Source organism: Hyla sarda, unplaced genomic scaffold (genome assembly GCF_029499605.1).
Source record: "Hyla sarda isolate aHylSar1 unplaced genomic scaffold, aHylSar1.hap1 scaffold_944, whole genome shotgun sequence".
Taxonomy (NCBI): Eukaryota; Metazoa; Chordata; class Amphibia; order Anura; family Hylidae; genus Hyla; species Hyla sarda.
This window is the reverse complement of record NW_026610974.1, coordinates 75,883-93,742: the sequence shown is the minus strand read 5'-3', so window position 1 is coordinate 93,742 and position 17,860 is coordinate 75,883. Positions and strand designations below refer to the sequence as shown.

Below are 17,860 nucleotides of genomic sequence, written 5' to 3'. Positions count from 1 at the left end.
TTACTGTCAGTTCTAGTCCCAGGAAGATCTCATCCCCCATAGACCCCTGATCACACCCAGCAGATTATTACCGCAAGAACAATCAGGGGCCGGAGGTCTAGGAGAGAATTTCCCGGACGATCTCTGCAGATCTATAAACGATCAGGTATAATCTCCGTCCATTACTCTCTTCTCACTTTATTCTATCACATTTTATATGGATGAAGAGTAAAAGATCTGGAGAAGCGATCAGTAAGATCGGAAGATCAGGATCCACGAGGAGCCGATAAACAGACAATGAACAAAAAGTATGGAGCTATAGCTCCGCCCCCAGGAGGCACCAAACGGTTAAATCATTGTTAACTCTTCCGTGCCCGCGGCATTTTTTTGTCGTGCCAATTTCTGCTCTTTGTTCCCCAACAATCCTCTCCGCTATTTTCCCGCTTCTCATTATATGGAATCCCGATGTGTGCAATGAGATTGACCGAGAATAATCGTTCGAGAGCCTGACCCCGTCCTGACCCCACGTGTTATTATATGATAAAAGGGGAGAAATCGGAATAATAAATCAGCAGAAGATCGGGAATATCACAATCACATGATCTCCGATGATCAGCCAATGATCCTCCAGTATCGGGGCTATAGCTCCGCCCACACAGTTAACCCTTCAGTGTCCTCCTTATGTCTGTCGGTCAGCGGTCACAGTTGTCATTAGACTGAAGCCAGCAGTGCTGACCGAGGGGATCGCTCCTCTCTATCCCCAGAGCACAGATCCGACCATACCCAGTCACATGACACCATCCTACATAACTGCACAGTTCTCAGCACTGAAAGAGTTAACCGCAGAGAACAATCCCGGGAGCCTCCCCCGTGTCCTCTCAGACATAACGCGGTGCCGCATCTCGGGTGTTCACACTGATTACCGGCTGCTCCTGTACAGACATCTGAATGCTGACAATATACGTCCTCAGATAACTATTCCTATCCCTATATACATGGCGCAGTACAGGAGAGCGCCCCCATATTCATTCTACATCTGGGGGGCTGCTGTAGCATTAATATATCATAAGAGAAAATAATCGCAATAATTCTCAGGTTGGGTAAAACACGATGTGCACAACCTATTACCTAGAGGATTTACATTTACTCCTAAATCTCTGAGAAATCAATAAGTGACTGTTACAACAGCGACACCTGCTGGTGAGAGCTTTATACTCTAATCTTTACATGTTACCAAATTGTAACATCGAGTATTTCTATTTCCCCAAAGGCTGATACAATTGTTACAAATAGATACAACAACTATGGTTGGTTACTAAAGATTATATTTACACAACACAACAATTGTATCTGTTCTCCTATCTGGTATAATGAGAAGTAGGTTGTTTAATTCTTAGGGACCAGACAGAATGGGGCGGGGCCTGTGCTCTGTGTCAGCCAATAACAGCTCATGAAAATGGCAGCTCAGCAGCCAATCAGAGCGCAGCCACTGACTATATAAGAGTCGCCAGCAGCTCCGCCATCTATATTTCTCTTCCGCAGTATTTTTATTGTTATAGACGGCAGCGATAAACTATGGCAGAAACCGCACCAGCCGCCGCTCCTCCCGCCGATCCGGCCGCAAAGTCCAAGAAGCAGCCGAAGAAATCAGCCGCAGGGGGCGCTAAGAAAAGCCACAAACCCTCCGGTCCCAGCGTGTCCGAGCTGCTCGTTAAAGCCGTGTCCGCCTCTAAGGAGCGCAGTGGGGTGTCTCTGGCCGCCCTGAAGAAGGCTCTGGCTGCCGGAGGATACGATGTAGACAAGAACAACAGCCGCCTGAAGCTGGCCATCAAGGGGCTGGTGACCAAGGGAACCCTGCTCCAGGTGAAAGGCAGCGGCGCCTCCGGATCCTTCAAGATCAACAAGAACCAGCTGGAGACTAAGGACAAGGCGGCCAAGAAACCTGCAGCAGCTAAGAAAGCGACCAAATCCCCTAAGAAGCCAAAGAAGGCTCCGAGCGCGGCCAAGAAGTCTGCAGCGGCCAAGAGTCCGAAGAAAGCCAAGAAGCCTGCAGCGGCCAAGAGTCCGAAGAAAGCCAAGAAGCCTGCAGCGGCCAAGAGCCCCAAAAAGCCGAAGGCTGCTCCCAAGAAGGTGGCCAAGAGCCCGGCTAAGAAGGCGGCCAAACCCAAAGCTGCCAAGAGCCCGGCTAAGAAGGTGACTAAAGCCAAGAAGAGCGCGGCTAAGAAATAATCGGGAGCCTCGTCCTGTACTTATCCCACAAAGGCTCTTTTCAGAGCCACCACCTCCTCCAGACAGAGCTGTATGATCACCGCCCGGATATCACCCTGGATATATAGTTATGATAGTGATATAAATCCCTTCTATATTATCATCACTTTATTATATTGTTATATAAATCACAATGCATCTGCCTTTACTTCTAGATCCCCTTATGAACACTGAACTGAGGATGTTCTGCTGTAACACTGATAGTGTCAGCGCTTGGCGAAAATATCTCCTTGTTACAAATCGGCAACATAAAAGGTTATATAAATCCCTCACCACAAGGTGTCGCTATTGTAACACAATGTATCTCCTGTGTATAAACTATAAGGATTTACACTGCTTTAATAAATAGACGCTCTATGGATAGACGGGATTACGGAAACTGATTTACCAGAGATTTGGGGGTGAATGTAACCCTGTATTTTCCCTATTCTGAGGGTTATTGGGCTGCTTAGTCTTATTACTATATAAAGCCATGCAGTCACGAATAGCCTATATATGGGAGAGCGGCAGACAATCTGAACACTCGGAATACTGCACCGCGTCATGTCTGAGGGGACACGGGGGAGGGCGCTATTACCGGGAGTTACGTCTGTCCGCAGGCAGGACCGAATAGGGCCAGGATGGGCCCCGCCTCTTCTGAACAAAGATCGATGGCTGACGCCCCATGTGTTTTGGCGGGCTCAGCTTTATATGAATCAGCCAATGGGATGTAGGGGGTGTGGCTTACTTTATCCAATCACGATGAGGCCAGGACTATAACTGTTCTGCTCTTTCCTCTCCCGATCACTTCTTACTGACTTGTCTATAGAGAATCATGGCCAGGACCAAGCAGACCGCTCGTAAATCCACCGGAGGGAAAGCTCCCCGCAAGCAGCTGGCTACTAAGGCCGCCAGGAAGAGCGCTCCCGCCACTGGTGGGGTGAAGAAGCCTCACCGCTACCGTCCAGGTACAGTGGCTCTCCGTGAGATCCGCCGCTACCAGAAGTCCACCGAGCTGCTGATCCGGAAGCTCCCCTTCCAGCGCCTGGTGAGAGAGATCGCCCAGGACTTCAAGACTGATCTTCGCTTCCAGAGCTCGGCGGTCATGGCCCTGCAGGAGGCCAGCGAGGCTTACCTGGTGGGACTCTTTGAGGACACCAATCTATGCGCCATCCACGCCAAGAGGGTCACCATCATGCCCAAAGACATCCAGCTGGCCCGCAGGATCCGTGGGGAGAGAGCTTAGATCTAATCGGGACCCGCATACAACACAAAGGCTCTTATCAGAGCCACCAAATTATCTATAGAACGAGCTGATTCCTGAATGTCTCCAGTTCTGTCCCGATTCTCCGCCTGTTCTCATAAGCAGGATCCAGTATAGTTCTCTAGAATAAACCCTTTCAGTGCTGGAAATGTGCAGGTATAGAATTGTCCTCTGCGGTATTAGTTCCTGGGGGTGACCGGTATTATGGGGACTGCAGTGTATATTCTGGGGGTTACAGAGGATCGGTCCCCTCCGGTCAGGACTGCTGGCTTCAGACTCCTGACATATATAACAAGTAATCGGGATATGAAGGAGGAATACAAGGCAGGCAGCAAGGACACTGAAGGGTTAACACTATGGTCGGAGCTATATCCCCGATACTGGAGGTTCATTGACTGATCACCCGAGATTGTGATATTCCCGATCATCTGCTGATCTATTATTCCGATCTCTCCCCTTCTATCATATATTAACACGTGGGGTTAGGCTCTCGGACGATTATTCTCGGTCACTCTCATTGCACATATCGGGGCTTTATATAATGTCGTACAATGTGTGCAGAGTCTTGGTGCCCGGGGGTGAGCAGTCCTGTAGACCTGGTAATACTGCCCGAGTGATCGATTCTTGTGAATGGATCGTTCTTCAGACCAAAACGATCTGAATCCCCCGATACTTCGCTTGGGCTCATACAGAGTCCGGGGCTGGGTCCGCAGGATTATGGTAAACAATTGTTTCCTGTCATCTTAACCCTTTCATTGCCTAAGATATTAATATTGGTGGACGATCCAAATGTGCTTTTCTTTTAATCCCTGGTAGAGGCAGCAGCGGTGCATGTCCCGCTAATAGACACCACTATGATGTTTCCTTCTCAGCCACAAAATCACTTCTAAATCCCTCCATTGTCCTGTCCTGGCGGTCTATTAACTCTTTCAGTGTATAGCAGCCCTAGTGACCTAATCAGAAGCCCTCACATCGCTCCTCGTGCTAGAACCGCTGCTGTAATACCCGGAGCTGTCGCCATTTTGCCCGGTACCGACAGATCCTCTGAGTATAAAGAGCGGGGGGATTGATCCCACCTTCTAGGGACTCAATATAATCGCCTCATCGATTGTATATAAATCATTTCCCCTGTGATCTGTACAATACCGAATCTCACCGACCAGAAGCGCTATCTGCTTCTCTGCTGTGCGCAAACACCTGAACCTGACGGGTAACATGAATGCAGCTGCTCGCGGTGTTCGGTAGATTTTCCCTCTTTATTCTACACTGGCCGGATTCTCGCCGATATCGCTGGTAATATAAATCTTGCAGACGACTGACTGCTCCTCAGATCTCCTAAAGATTATTCGTTACATTTTGAGAAGGATCGGATTAGTAACCAGCCGCAAACTAATAGCTGCGAGTAATGTAGAAGGAGCGGGAGATTCAAAATAGGGACCGTTACAGTGTTCAGCCAATCAGCGGAGGGAGAGGGAGGAGCCAGGAATGTAAATTCAGTAAAATAAACGCCCCGGAAGTCGCCATTGTTCTCGGTCCGCTCCTGTGCTATATAAGCCGGACTCTGCCGCACTCAGTATCTTGCAGTCTACTTGCTACATAGAGAAGATGTCTGGACGCGGTAAAGGAGGGAAAGGGCTCGGTAAGGGCGGAGCCAAGCGGCACAGGAAGGTGCTCCGGGATAACATCCAGGGCATCACCAAGCCTGCCATCCGCCGTCTAGCTCGCAGGGGAGGTGTGAAGCGCATCTCCGGCCTCATCTATGAAGAGACTCGCGGTGTCCTGAAAGTCTTCCTGGAGAACGTCATCCGTGACGCCGTCACCTACACCGAGCACGCCAAGAGGAAGACCGTCACCGCTATGGACGTGGTGTACGCCCTCAAGCGCCAGGGCCGCACTCTTTACGGCTTCGGAGGTTAATTCTGCTTCTACTCGGCTCCATCACATCAACCCAAAGGCTCTTCTCAGAGCCGCCCACATGTTCTATGGAAAAAGCTAGAGTTCCTTGTGTCTGCACTGCTGTGTATCTGTCGTAGTGGTCTATTATATCTATTATAATTTATTATCTCTAGTTAACGTGGTTGGGATGAAAGGGCTATAGAAGCTGTATAAGGAGAGAACCCGTTTTGGGGATTTACTAGGACTTAATATCAATGGCCCGAGTTGTGTCCTGTCATATAGATGACTATTGGCCGATGTGTATAGTGACAGGGAAACTAGTAGCAGTTCGGGTGGGAGGTGATGTGATTCTATATAGAGCCATGAATATAATAGGATGTGGAGACTCCTTCCCCTGAACATGTGGAGGGACCGTAGAATGTAACATTACATGGCCCTGATTATGATCGCTGCCCGGGAGTTCTGTACTAACACTGTACACTGCGGAGAATACATTACTAGCCGACACCATTCTGTAATTAACCACCAACAGGACAGCGCCCCCTATTGATCCCGTAGAATGAACGGGAAAATAACCAACGGTTCTATAGCCGGATACTGACCGCTCTTTGGCTCCTCTCCGGGGGGTTGAGTTTCCCGCTCTTTGATTCTGTCCCGTCCTCTCCCTCCTTGTAATAACACGAGGACGGGTCAGCGATTGTTTCCGGTCATTGTATAAAGCCAGTCCCGGTGTATCCATGTACCGAGTGAGGCGGCTGGAGATCTGATGTGTCCAGGAGCTTCTATTACACACAGGAGGCTACAGTATAGGGGGCGCCATCTCTATAATGAGGTCCTATCTATACTGTCTCCTATTATATCTCCGGATCCCTTGTCTAGTAACTGATGGTCTCTAGGTTCCTATTGTCATTTGTTTCTCCATTACAGGAACTGCTTGTACATTACCCGTATGACACCGGGGGTTCATGTGTATTATTGGGGTCATATATAGTGTTGAGCGGCATAGGCCATATTCGAATTCGCGAATATTCGCGAATATTCGCGAATATATGGACGAATATTCGTCATATATTCGCATATTCGTTATATCCTCGTTTTATTTTCGCACATGCGAAAAATCGCGTATGCGAAAATTAGCGCACGGGAAAATCAGCATACGCGAAAATTCGCGTATGCGGAAATTAGTACATGGGAAAATTCGCATACACGAAAATTAGCATATGCTAAGTTTCGCATATGCGAATTATCGCACGCCAGTCTCACACAGTAGTATTACAGCGTTCTTTACACCACACAAGCTGGAAGCAGAGAGGGATGATCACTGTGATTTGTACTGTAAGAAAAAAAAAACGAATATTCGTAATTACGAATATATAGCGCTATATTCGCGAAATTCGTGAATTCGCGAATATGCGATATTCGCGAATAATATTCGAATTGCGAATATTCGCGAGCAACACTAGTCATATATTCCGAATTATAAAAGGGAGGCGGCTGTACACACAGTCAGGTAAGTGACCAGAAAGATCGGCACAAATCCTTCTTCCATTCACTATAGTTCCGTATTCATCTCGGGCAAATCTTAATATGTTCCACACTGAATGGGGATTGGCTGATGAAGTCACATGATCTGTTCTGGCCAATAGGCGGATACTATTCCCTAACTGTCAATCTCAATTAGCAATTAGAATGTTTCTCTATAATTGAGCAGAGAACGTTCTAATTGCTTATTAAGATTGACAGTAATGGGAAAGTATCTGTTAATTGGCCGGAACAGATCATGTGACCTCATCAACCAATCCTCATTCAGTGTGGGACTTCTGCTAGTAATAAAAATGGTAGAATAACTTTTGTATGAATGTATTCTGCATGTCCTTGTCTGATTGTGTTTGCAAAATATTAAAAATAATATAATAATAACTAATACATCTAACAACTATATGACTTGTGCAGTAGGGACAGGTTATGTGTTACAGCCGCGGCCTCCTGCTGTATAAGATAGAGACAAGAAGACGCTAGTGAGGCTGATGCGGAGAAGTCTCTACAGAGCGATGATCTCTAACATGATGTGCGGGCGGAGCCTTCTACAGACAGAGGGTAAGGGGATGAATCATTTCCCTAAACGTGTAATGATGGGGGTTATACTCCATGGGGAGATTACAGCCAACAGATTATATGTAACAATATTTCAGGGGATCTTCCTGCTGTAATAATCCGCTACTCCCCACCGTAGAGATCACATTACCGGCAGATCAGCTCCGATCAGTCTCGTTTACCACAAACAGAACAACATTCAGCATTCTCCCACCTGCGCCGCAAATCCACCCTCTGCCCGCTACATGTTCTAAGACTACAACCCCCAGCATGTCCCCCACTGTAAGTGCTACAACCCCCAGCATGTCCCCCACTGTAAGTGCCACAACCCCCAGCATGTCCCCCACTGTAAGTGCCACAACCCCCAGCATGTCCCCCACTGTAAGTGCCACAACCCCGAGCATGTCCCCCACTGTAAGTGCATGCTGTGGGAGTTGTAGTCTTAGAACAGGTAGGTGGCAGATGGCATAAGTGCGGCGCGGGGGAAAGGCTGGCTGCACCCCAAAAATCCATATGTAGAAACTGTACCCGTCCCTCTTAGTGAGGGTAGCGGGGATGGAGTGAGCAGGAAACTGTCCTTGTCCGGAGGGTCACATTCTGCTATAGGAACAGTTTTCTTTAGATTTTTTTTAAAGAGCCGAAAAACAGAAGTGAAGGTGTCCAATCCGTCTCACACTGTTAATGAAAGAAACTTCAGTTCTACTATAACCCCTGTATAAAGAACATGTCATAAGAAATCTAATCCTTATTAGACAAGATCAGCGGAGCCAGCTCTGTAGGAGACAATGTGGTGGCTCTTAGAAGAGCCTTTGGTGTTCGGGATGATCTGGGATAAGCGGTGATCACTTGCTCTTGGCCGCTTTGCTGCTCTCGGTCTTCTTGGGCAGCAGCACGGCCTGGATGTTGGGCAGGACGCCTCCCTGGGCGATGGTCACCCCACCCAGCAGCTTGTTCAGCTCCTCGTCATTGCGCACGGCCAGCTGCAGGTGACGGGGGATGATGCGGGTCTTCTTGTTGTCCCGGGCGGCATTACCGGCCAATTCCAGGATCTCAGCGGTTAAATACTCCAGCACAGCGGCCAGGTAGACCGGAGCACCGGCGCCCACCCTCTCGGCGTAGTTCCCTTTGCGGAGGAGCCTGTGCACACGACCGACGGGGAACTGGAGTCCTGCCCGGGATGAGCGGGTCTTTGCCTTGGCCCGAACCTTCCCTCCTTGTTTGCCGCGTCCAGACATAATGATAAGTGAATTCTAAAAGTACAAGAGAATTTCCTCCGAGATGTCACCGTTATTCTCTTTCTGCTGCCTTTTATATGTTTCTGCTCCGCCCTCCGGCTCCTGTGATTGGGTAGATGTGAATCCGACCAATGGTGACGAGACTTGAAGAAACACCAATAAATCATTCACTGGGCGGGGCTAATGACACTCCCACAGGTCACATGATTTGCTCCTCCAGTAGAACAGTGAGCAGACAGCATTTCTTATTTGCATGGGCTGCATATAAATACGGCTGCGGTGGGAGGAGGAAGCATCATTATTCTCTCTGTTCTAGTGAAGAAGGATTGTGAGTGATTATTATGCCTGATCCCGCCAAGTCTGCACCAGCCCCCAAGAAAGCCGTGACCAAGACTCAGAAGAAGGACGGCAAGAAGCGGAGGAAGACCAGGAAGGAAAGCTATGCCATCTACGTGTACAAGGTGCTCAAGCAGGTCCATCCTGACACCGGCATCTCCTCCAAGGCCATGGGCATCATGAACTCCTTTGTCAACGATATCTTCGAGCGCATCGCAGGGGAAGCCTCCCGCCTGGCTCACTACAACAAGCGCTCCACCATCACCTCCCGGGAGATCCAGACCGCCGTGCGCCTGCTGCTGCCTGGAGAGCTGGCCAAGCACGCCGTGTCCGAGGGCACCAAGGCCGTCACCAAGTACACCAGCGCCAAGTAACCTGCTCCGCCTCCTGCTGTCACCCCAAAGGCTCTTCTAAGAGCCGCCACATTGTCTATAATAGAGCTGGAGCTTCTATCTGCTAGAATTAGCTTTATTCTCTTTGTGGCCGAGTTTATACCAGTGCAGCCGCTTTATACTGTACATATTGTGCTGCTCCGGGATCGCGGTCTGTGATTCATAATCTGGCTGCTGGTTACATCAGCACCGTATATATACGTTAATGCCAGAATAAGTAATTGTGTCTCGGGTCTGGGGTTTGTGTCTCCTGCACTGACCGGACATATCGGTATCACAGTGGTGATCGGTATCGCCGGGATTCCCGTAGCTTTTCTGCGGTTCCGTTTAGATGCCGGGACATCTATACAAATTGTGAGATTCAGGTCCTTGTGTCTCCCGGATACGATCAGATCTCTTATCGGTTCGGTCCTGTATACATATTCCCACCATCAGATCTGATCGCAGACAGACTGGGCAGGAAACAATCGATCAGACACATTACAGGCAGGGTCTGCGCCATCTCTAGTCCCAGGAAGATCTCATCCCCCATAGACCCCTGATCACCCCCAGCAGATTATTACCGCAGTAACAATCGGGCCGGAGGTCTAGGAGAGAGGATTGTTAGGGAACAAAGAGCAGAAATTGTTACGACCAAAAAATACCGCGTTCACTGAAGGGTTAACAATGATTTAACCGTTTGTTGCCACCTGGGGGCGGAGCTATAGCTCCATACTTTGTGTTCATTGTGTATCTATCGGCTCCTCGTGGACAGTGATTTCCCGATCTTGCTGATCGCTTCTCCCGATCTTTTACTCTTCATCCATATAAAATGTGATAGAATAAAGTGAGAAGAGAGGACGATGGACGGAGATTATACCTGATCGTTTATAGATTTGCAGAGGTCGTCCGGGAAATTCTCTCCTAGACCTCCGGCCCCTGATTGTTATTGCGGTAATAATCTGCTGGGTGTGATCGGGGGTCTATGGGGGATGAGATCTTCCTGGGACTAGAACTGACAGTAACTTTCTTATATATCCACATAAACAATAAATGTACAATGTAATAAAAATAGAGAACAAATAAAAGGGGTAAAATACAACTGGATCACTGGATGGTAAAAGGCAGAAATACAAATCATTAATAAAACATCCAGTAAATAGATGATGCGGCTCCTCTGATCAGATGTACAGGGGATAAAGCTGCTGTGCGGAGATCAGTAGTGTGTACTGGGCTGTAGGATAAAATGTATGAAATAACACAGGGAACCAACCGTGTGCACAGACTGATGGTTACAGCCGCCGACCGGGAGCCCGTCGATACAGGAGAGATCTCGGTGGGAAACTATATATTTTTTCTATTCTGTTCAGATGATTAATATTAGCGCTTCAAAGCCTCAATTATAATGTTTCTAAATAGAATAATTACTGATGTAACAACAAAGTGAACTGATCAAAGACAAAACACCTGAAAGGTCACTGCAGGGGTTAATAGGATATGAAGATTGGCAGTGAGTTTACGTGAAGACAGATGGAAACTATACTACAAACCACCACTAGAGGTCCCCAGAGGAAGGAGATGAGGCTGATGGATTCAGTCCTCATTGTGAATGCAGTAAATGCTTCTGAGGCTTCATCCAGACCGGATGATATTTGTGATAACTTTTAGATCTAAAACATTTCCAGGCGCTTCCAGTTTTTCAAATCTGTTAGATTAATGGACTGGTACCTGTTTACTTGGAGGGATATAAGTGGAATCTCATGTGTTAGGCACAATAGTGTGAGGCAATCTGCTTCATCAGTTCTCTTATGTTCATTTCATCCCAAAAGCAAAGAACTACACAGCTCAGAAACATAAAGGGAACACTCAAATAACACAATGTAACTCCAAATCAGCATTTTTTGCAATTCTAACCACTGTCACTTTAAGCATTAATAACTCTGAGATGCTTTTACCTTTCATTCTGATTCCGAGATTGGTTTTACATGACATATTCTACTTTAACAAGGTGTTTAACAAGAATAGCAGCAAAGTGGAGGAGAAAAATCAAAGTCTGCATTTTTTACACTAAAATGTTCTTGTAGACCCATATTTTATTTTTTATTTTTACAAGGGGTAAAAGAAGAAAAAGTCCCCCAAAATTTGTAACCCAATTTCTCTCGAGCAAGATAATACATCATATGTGGATGTAAAGTGCTCTGTGGGTGCACTAGAGGGCTCAGAAGAGAAGGAACAACAATGGTATTTTAAAGAGCAAATTTTGCTGAAATGGTGTTTTGGGGGCATATCACATTTAGGAAGCCCCCATGGTGCCAGAGCAGCCAAAAACACCCCACATGGGATACTATTTTGAAAACTACACCCCTCATGGAACATAACAAAAGGGTACAGTGAGCCTTAACACCCCACAGGTGTTTGACAGCTTTGCGTGGAAGTTGGACGTGAAAATGAAAAATGTAAATTTTTTTACTAAAATGCTTGTTACCCCAAATTTTGGTGGTAATAGGTTAAAATGTCCCCCAAAATCTGAAACTTCATTTCTCTCGAGTAAGGAAATATATTATATGAGGATGAAAGTGATCTGAGGGTGCACTAGAGGGCTCAGAAGGGAAGGAGCAACATTGGGCTTTTGGAAAGCAAATTTTGCTTAAATGGTTTGTGGGGGCATGTTTCATTTAGGAAGCCCCCATGGTGCCGGAAAAGCGAAAAAAAAAAAAAAAAAAAACACATGGCATACTATTTGGAAAACTACACCACTCAAGGAACATAAAAAAGGGGTACAGTGAGCATTTACACCCCACTGGCGTTTGACAGATCTTTGTAACAGTGGGCTGTCCAAATGAAAAATTACATTCTTCATTTTCACGGACCACTGTTCCAAAAATCTGTCAGACACCTGTGGGGTGTAAATGCTCACTAAACTCCTTGTTACGTTCCATTAGTGGGAGGTTACATGTGGGTGTTTATTTGTTTGCGTTTATTTCCGAACCACTGTAACCAGCAGCCACCCCTGTGCAAATCACCAGTTTAGGCCTCAAATGCACATAGTGCACTCTCACTCATGAGCCTTGTTGTGCGCCCGCAGAGCATTTTTCGCCCACATATGAGGTATAAAAAAATAATAAAAATACACTAACATGCTGGTGTAGACCCCAACTTTACATTTTCATAAGGGGTAAAAGGAGAAAAAGCCACCAAAAATTTGTAGTGCAATTTTGCTGAAATAGATTTTGGTGGCCATGTCGTATTTAGGAAGCCCCCATGGTGCCAGAACACCAAAAAACACCCCACATGGCATACTATTTTGGAAACTACACCCCTCAAGAAACGTAACAGGGGGTACAGTAAGCCTTAACACCCCACAGGTGTTTGACAAATTTTCAATAAAGTTGGACGTGAAAATGAAAAAAAATATATTTTTTTACCTAAAATGCTGATGTTACCCCAAATTTTTTATTTTCACAAGGGGTAATAGGTGAAAATATCCCCCAAAATTTGAAACGCCATTACTCTCAAGTAAGGAAATATATTAAACGTGGATGTAAAGTGATCTGCGGGTGCACTAGAGGTCTCAGAATGGACGGATGGACATTGGGCTTTTGGAAAGCAAATTTTGCTGAAATGGTTTTTGGGGTCATGTCTCATTTAGGAAGCCCCCATGGTGCCTGAACAGTGAAAAACACCCCACATGGCACACCATTTGGGAAACTTAATCTCTCAAGGAACATAACAAGGGGTACAGTGAGCCTTAACAACCCACAAGTGTTTGACGTTGGACGTTAAAATGAAAAATGTAATTCTTTTTACTAAAATGCTTATGTCACCCCAAATTTTTCATTTTCATAAGGGGTAATAGGTTAAAATGTCCCCCAAAACCCCATTTCTCTCGAGTAAGGAAATTCCTCAAGTGATCTGCGGGTGCACTAGAGGGCTCAGAAAGGAAGGAGCAACAATGGGCTTATGAAAAGCGAATTTTGCTGAAATGGTTTTTGGGGGGCATGTTTCATTTAGGAAGCCCCCATGGTGCCAGAACAGCGAGAAGCACCCCACATGGCATACTATTTGGAAAACTACACCCCTCAAGGAACATAAAAAAAGGGGTACAGTGAGCATTTACATCACACTGGCATTTGACAGATCTTTGTAACAGTGGGCTTTGTAACAGTGGGCTGTCATTTTCACGGACCACTGTTCCAAAAATCTGTCAGACACCTGTGGGGTGTAAATGCTCACTAAACTCCTTGTTACGTTCCATAAGTGGGGAAGTTTCTGAAATGGGGTCACATGTGGGTGTTTATTTGTTTGCGTTTATTTCAGAACCGCTGTAATCAGCAGCCACCCCTGTGCAAATCACCAGTTTAGGCCTCAAATGCACATAGTGCACTCTCACTCCTGAGCCTTGTTGTGCGCCCCCAGATGGGGGTATTTCCATACTTGGGAGAAAGTGTGTTACAAATTTTGGGGTTCTTTGTTTCCATTGATCTTTTATGAAAATTAAAAGTATGGGGCAACACCAGCATGTTGGTGTAAAAAAAAAAAAAAAAAAAAATTACACTTCTTTCAGAAGATATGGAGGCTTTGGGAGGATTATGATGATTCTCTGAATAACCACTGATGCGCCATGGCCATGCAATATTCTCTCTTTATTTTATATTCTTTCTTTTATTTTTAATTTTAATTTTTTATTTCATAATTATTTCTCTTTTAATTTTACTTTCTTTCCCTTTCTCTCCTCCTCCTTCATCTCGACAGTGTTTCTCCTTTATATATAAGGTTGCAAATTTTGCTTTATATATTGTATACTCACTGTACATATGTCGTATTTTTCTTCTGTATTAAAATACAAAATTCTTTAAATAAACAGTTATACAAAAAAAAAAAAAAAAAATTACATTAACATGCTGGTGTAGACCCCAACTTTACATTTTCATAAGGGGTAAAATGAGAAAAAGCCACCAAAAATTTGTAGCGCAATTTCTCCCGAGTACGGAAATACCGCATATGTGGCCCTAAACTGTTGCCTTGAAATACGTCAGGGCTCCGAAGTGAGAGAGCGCCATGTGCATTTGAGGCCTAAATTAGGGATTTTCATAGAGGTGGACCTGGATGCAAGCATTACACTTGCTTCCTCCACCAAAAATACTGTATGTCAGTTTTCCCCAAACAGGGTGCCTCCAGCTGTTGCAAAGCTCCCAACATTCCTGAACAGTCAATGGCTGTCGGGCAATACCGGGAGTTGTTATTATGCAACAGCTCTAGGTTCCGTTTTGGAAAATCTGACTTAAAAGATGTTTTTTTTATTTTTTTATTTGGGGGGGGGGGGGGCACAGTGTAAGGGTGTAGAGTATATGTAGTGTTTTACTCTTTATTTTGGGTTAGTGAAGTGTAGTGTTTTACAGTGTGTTTCTCTCAAACTTTTAGCGGGAAACTTGCTGTAAACCCCCGCCCGTGTTAATGTACCCTGTACATTAATGTTGGGGAGGGGTTGGGGGGGGAAACTACATGCCACTGACTGATTGACAATCAATTTCACATGCTGTTGTGCAAATGGAACAGACAACAGATGGACATTGTAGGTAATTAGCAAGATGCCCCCAGTAAAGAAGTGGTTCTGCAGGTGGTGACCACAGACCACTTCTAAGTTACTATGGTTCCTGGCTGATGTTTTGGTCAGCCAGGAAGCATAGGAACCACTCTAGTGGTAGTGTGGTGAGCCACAATAAATGGCAGGACCACGGGGTGTAGTGGTGTAAGTGGATGGTATTAACCCCAGGGGCAAGGTGTTATTAACCCCTAATGTTCGTTACGCCAGAGTGTCTATTTATTTATTTATTTATTTATTTATTTTTTTTTTTTTTTTTTGGGGGGGGGTATCGGGAACCACCCAAATGATATCTCCACTATCCCAATGGCTAGGCAGTGAAATGAGAGTGCACAACCGGGTTATGGTTTAATGGAGGCTTTACTGAGGTCAGACAGTTGTTATAGTCTCTACAGCTCGGCCAGAATCCCAGAGAGTTGGCCAGGAACAAGGAAGGACCCAGCAGCTTGCTGGCACTAATTATACTTGTAACAGACTGTAGATTCTTGACTAGACTGTAGGTATTAGGTGTTAGGAATAGTGTTAGGGATTGAGATTAGGGGGTTATGATTAGTTTTTAGGATCAGTGTTAGGGATTAGGATTAGGGGCTAGGATTAGGGGGCTAGGATTAGAGTTTAGGATTAGGGTTTAGGATTAGAGTTTAGGATTAGTGTTAGGGGTTAGGATTAGGGATAGGATTAGGATTAGGGGTCAGAATAAGGATTAAGGATAGGATTAGGATTAGAGGTTATGGAGTGAGACGGCTGTACAGCAGAAAAGTGTGTCCCTGTGCAGAGGGTAATATTCCACTACAGACACACAATTTTCTTCATTACATTACCTTATATGACCACAGTGGTTATCAATGTATGGGATACTGATCAATGTGATCTGCTTTATAGTAGATGGGTACTTCACATAATGGAGGAAATTATTTATTGACTAATATGGTCTATATGATCAATATGATGTACTTGACTATGCCATGAAGAAGGATCCATATCCTGAATACAGGATTGTATATAATATCTATTATTTACACCTCTATATGACCTATGTCAGTGATGGCGAACCTATGGGACGCGTGCCATAGGTGGCACGCCAAGCCCCCTCTGTGGGCACGCAGCCATAGTTTGCCAGGCAGGGTAAACCGGGAAATCCCTGTGTCCCGAAAGATCTTTTCGGACACAAAGATGTCCCTGATTACCTTTCTCCGGCCCCGCGTTAACTTTAAAAATGCAGGGGCCGCAGGGAGGTAGTGCATGCGTGCGCCCATAGGAACGAAGGAGCGAAGCATCTAGGAGGATGACGCGCGCTGGCCAACATGGTAATTTACCAGCTACACTTCAGCTTCGGCGCTCCGACCACCACTCCTCCGGTCCCGGGACCTACTGCTATGGTCTATTAAGATTAGGTCATGACCCCTGACCAGAGGAGCGATGGATGGAGCACTGTGAGGCCGTACACAGACATACAGCCTCCAGCCATACACTATATATGGCTGAAGGTTGTATGTCTGTGGGGGAACTATACTGCACCTAATGTGGGAGGACTGCAACCTAATATGGGGGAACTACAACCTAATGTGGGAGAACTACAACAACCTAATGTGGGGGAACTATACTGCCTACCTAATGTGGGGGAACTACAACCTAATGTGAGGGAGCATACTGCCTACCTATTGTGGGGGAACATACTGCCTACCTATTGTGGGGGAACATACTGCCTACCTAAGTTGTTTTTTCTAAACCTAAACCTCAGTATTCTGATTTAATTGCTGTGCTGGCACTTTGAGGGGAAAAAAAAAAGTTGGTGTTTATTACGGTTTGGGCACTCGGGCTCAAAACGGTTTGCCATCACTGACCTATGTGATGAATATGATCTATTTGGTATGTGATCTATATGATGCAGGGGTGGCGGTTGTACTGTCTTCTCAGTGGCATCTGGCACAGGAGGTTACATGTTCCATGCTGCTGGCAGACTTGTTGTCTTAGGGGTGATGACGGATCCTACTGCACTGAATACTCTCTCTGATTCTACCCTTGAGGGTGGATAAAATATCCCTGGTTGTTGTCAGGTTTCTTCCAGTGTTAAAATGCACACTAAGGTATCGGAACACACAATGGCTTTTTCCAAGTGTTTCCAAAAATTAAATAACCTATAATAGACTGACACAAGAAAGTGTCCACAAAATGCTTTATTATTTACAAAAAGGATTACATACAGCAACAGAGAGCCCTCCCATTTTAAAATGGCCCACCCCTAAAAAACACCAACCCCAAAAACACAAGATAGGGTGCACATATTGGAATATTCCCAGAGACAACTATCAACCAACAGTGTCACATCTCCCTCATAGTGCACGCTATTATGCCATATGATTTACAAACAGTATTAGTTACCGGTTATTGACATGCTGAGGACTCAGAGAGTACACCCCACCACCACCTCAATACGTGTTTTGAATCTTTGTCAAGAAGTGGGGTGGGTGCAACTGCCTGCCCTGAAGAAGTATTCCACTGCTAGACATCTTATCCCCTATCCCAGTAGCAGGACCTCCGTGATCTCCCGCAACACCCGACTTTCTAAACAAATGCAGGGTTCCTGGGGCAGTTGTGGTTATGTCATGGTCATGCCGCACCCCTTCCATTCATATCTATGGGAGGGGGCGTGTCTGCTAACACGTCCCCTCCCATAGACATGAATAGAGTGGGTGTGATGTGATGTCACAAGGGGGCGTGGTCATTATGTCACAATCACGGCCTCCATGTTCTTGATATCTAAGAAAAACTTGCTGCACTATTACTCTACACCACTAGAGGGATCCCTGGATTAACATGATACATATCATATTAT

At 45.8% G+C, this 17,860-nt stretch overlaps 2 protein-coding genes across 2 annotated transcripts; one reads left to right on the top strand and one right to left on the bottom strand.

Moving 5' to 3' along the window:
* Positions 1 to 1,528: 1,528 nt before the first annotated feature.
* Positions 1,529 to 2,261, top strand: LOC130350361 (histone H1B-like). The gene has a single exon (XM_056554872.1). The coding sequence runs from the start codon at positions 1,555 to 1,557 to the stop codon at positions 2,206 to 2,208; it is 654 nt and encodes a 217-aa protein (XP_056410847.1). The 5' UTR covers positions 1,529 to 1,554; the 3' UTR covers positions 2,209 to 2,261.
* A 6,021-nt stretch (positions 2,262 to 8,282) lies between these two features.
* LOC130350371 (histone H2A type 1) lies at positions 8,283 to 8,715 on the bottom strand. Its single transcript, XM_056554882.1, has one exon. The coding sequence runs from the start codon at positions 8,713 to 8,715 to the stop codon at positions 8,323 to 8,325; it is 393 nt and encodes a 130-aa protein (XP_056410857.1). The 3' UTR covers positions 8,283 to 8,322.
* Between the last annotated feature and the right edge of the window lie 9,145 nt (positions 8,716 to 17,860).

What these genes read in the sequence shown, in the direction of transcription:
- LOC130350371 (XM_056554882.1), bottom strand. Translation starts at nt 8,715, where the DNA reads ATGTCTGGACGCGGCAAACAAGGAGGGAAGGTTCGGGCCAAGGCAAAG.
- LOC130350361 (XM_056554872.1), top strand. Translation starts at nt 1,555, where the DNA reads ATGGCAGAAACCGCACCAGCCGCCGCTCCTCCCGCCGATCCGGCCGCA.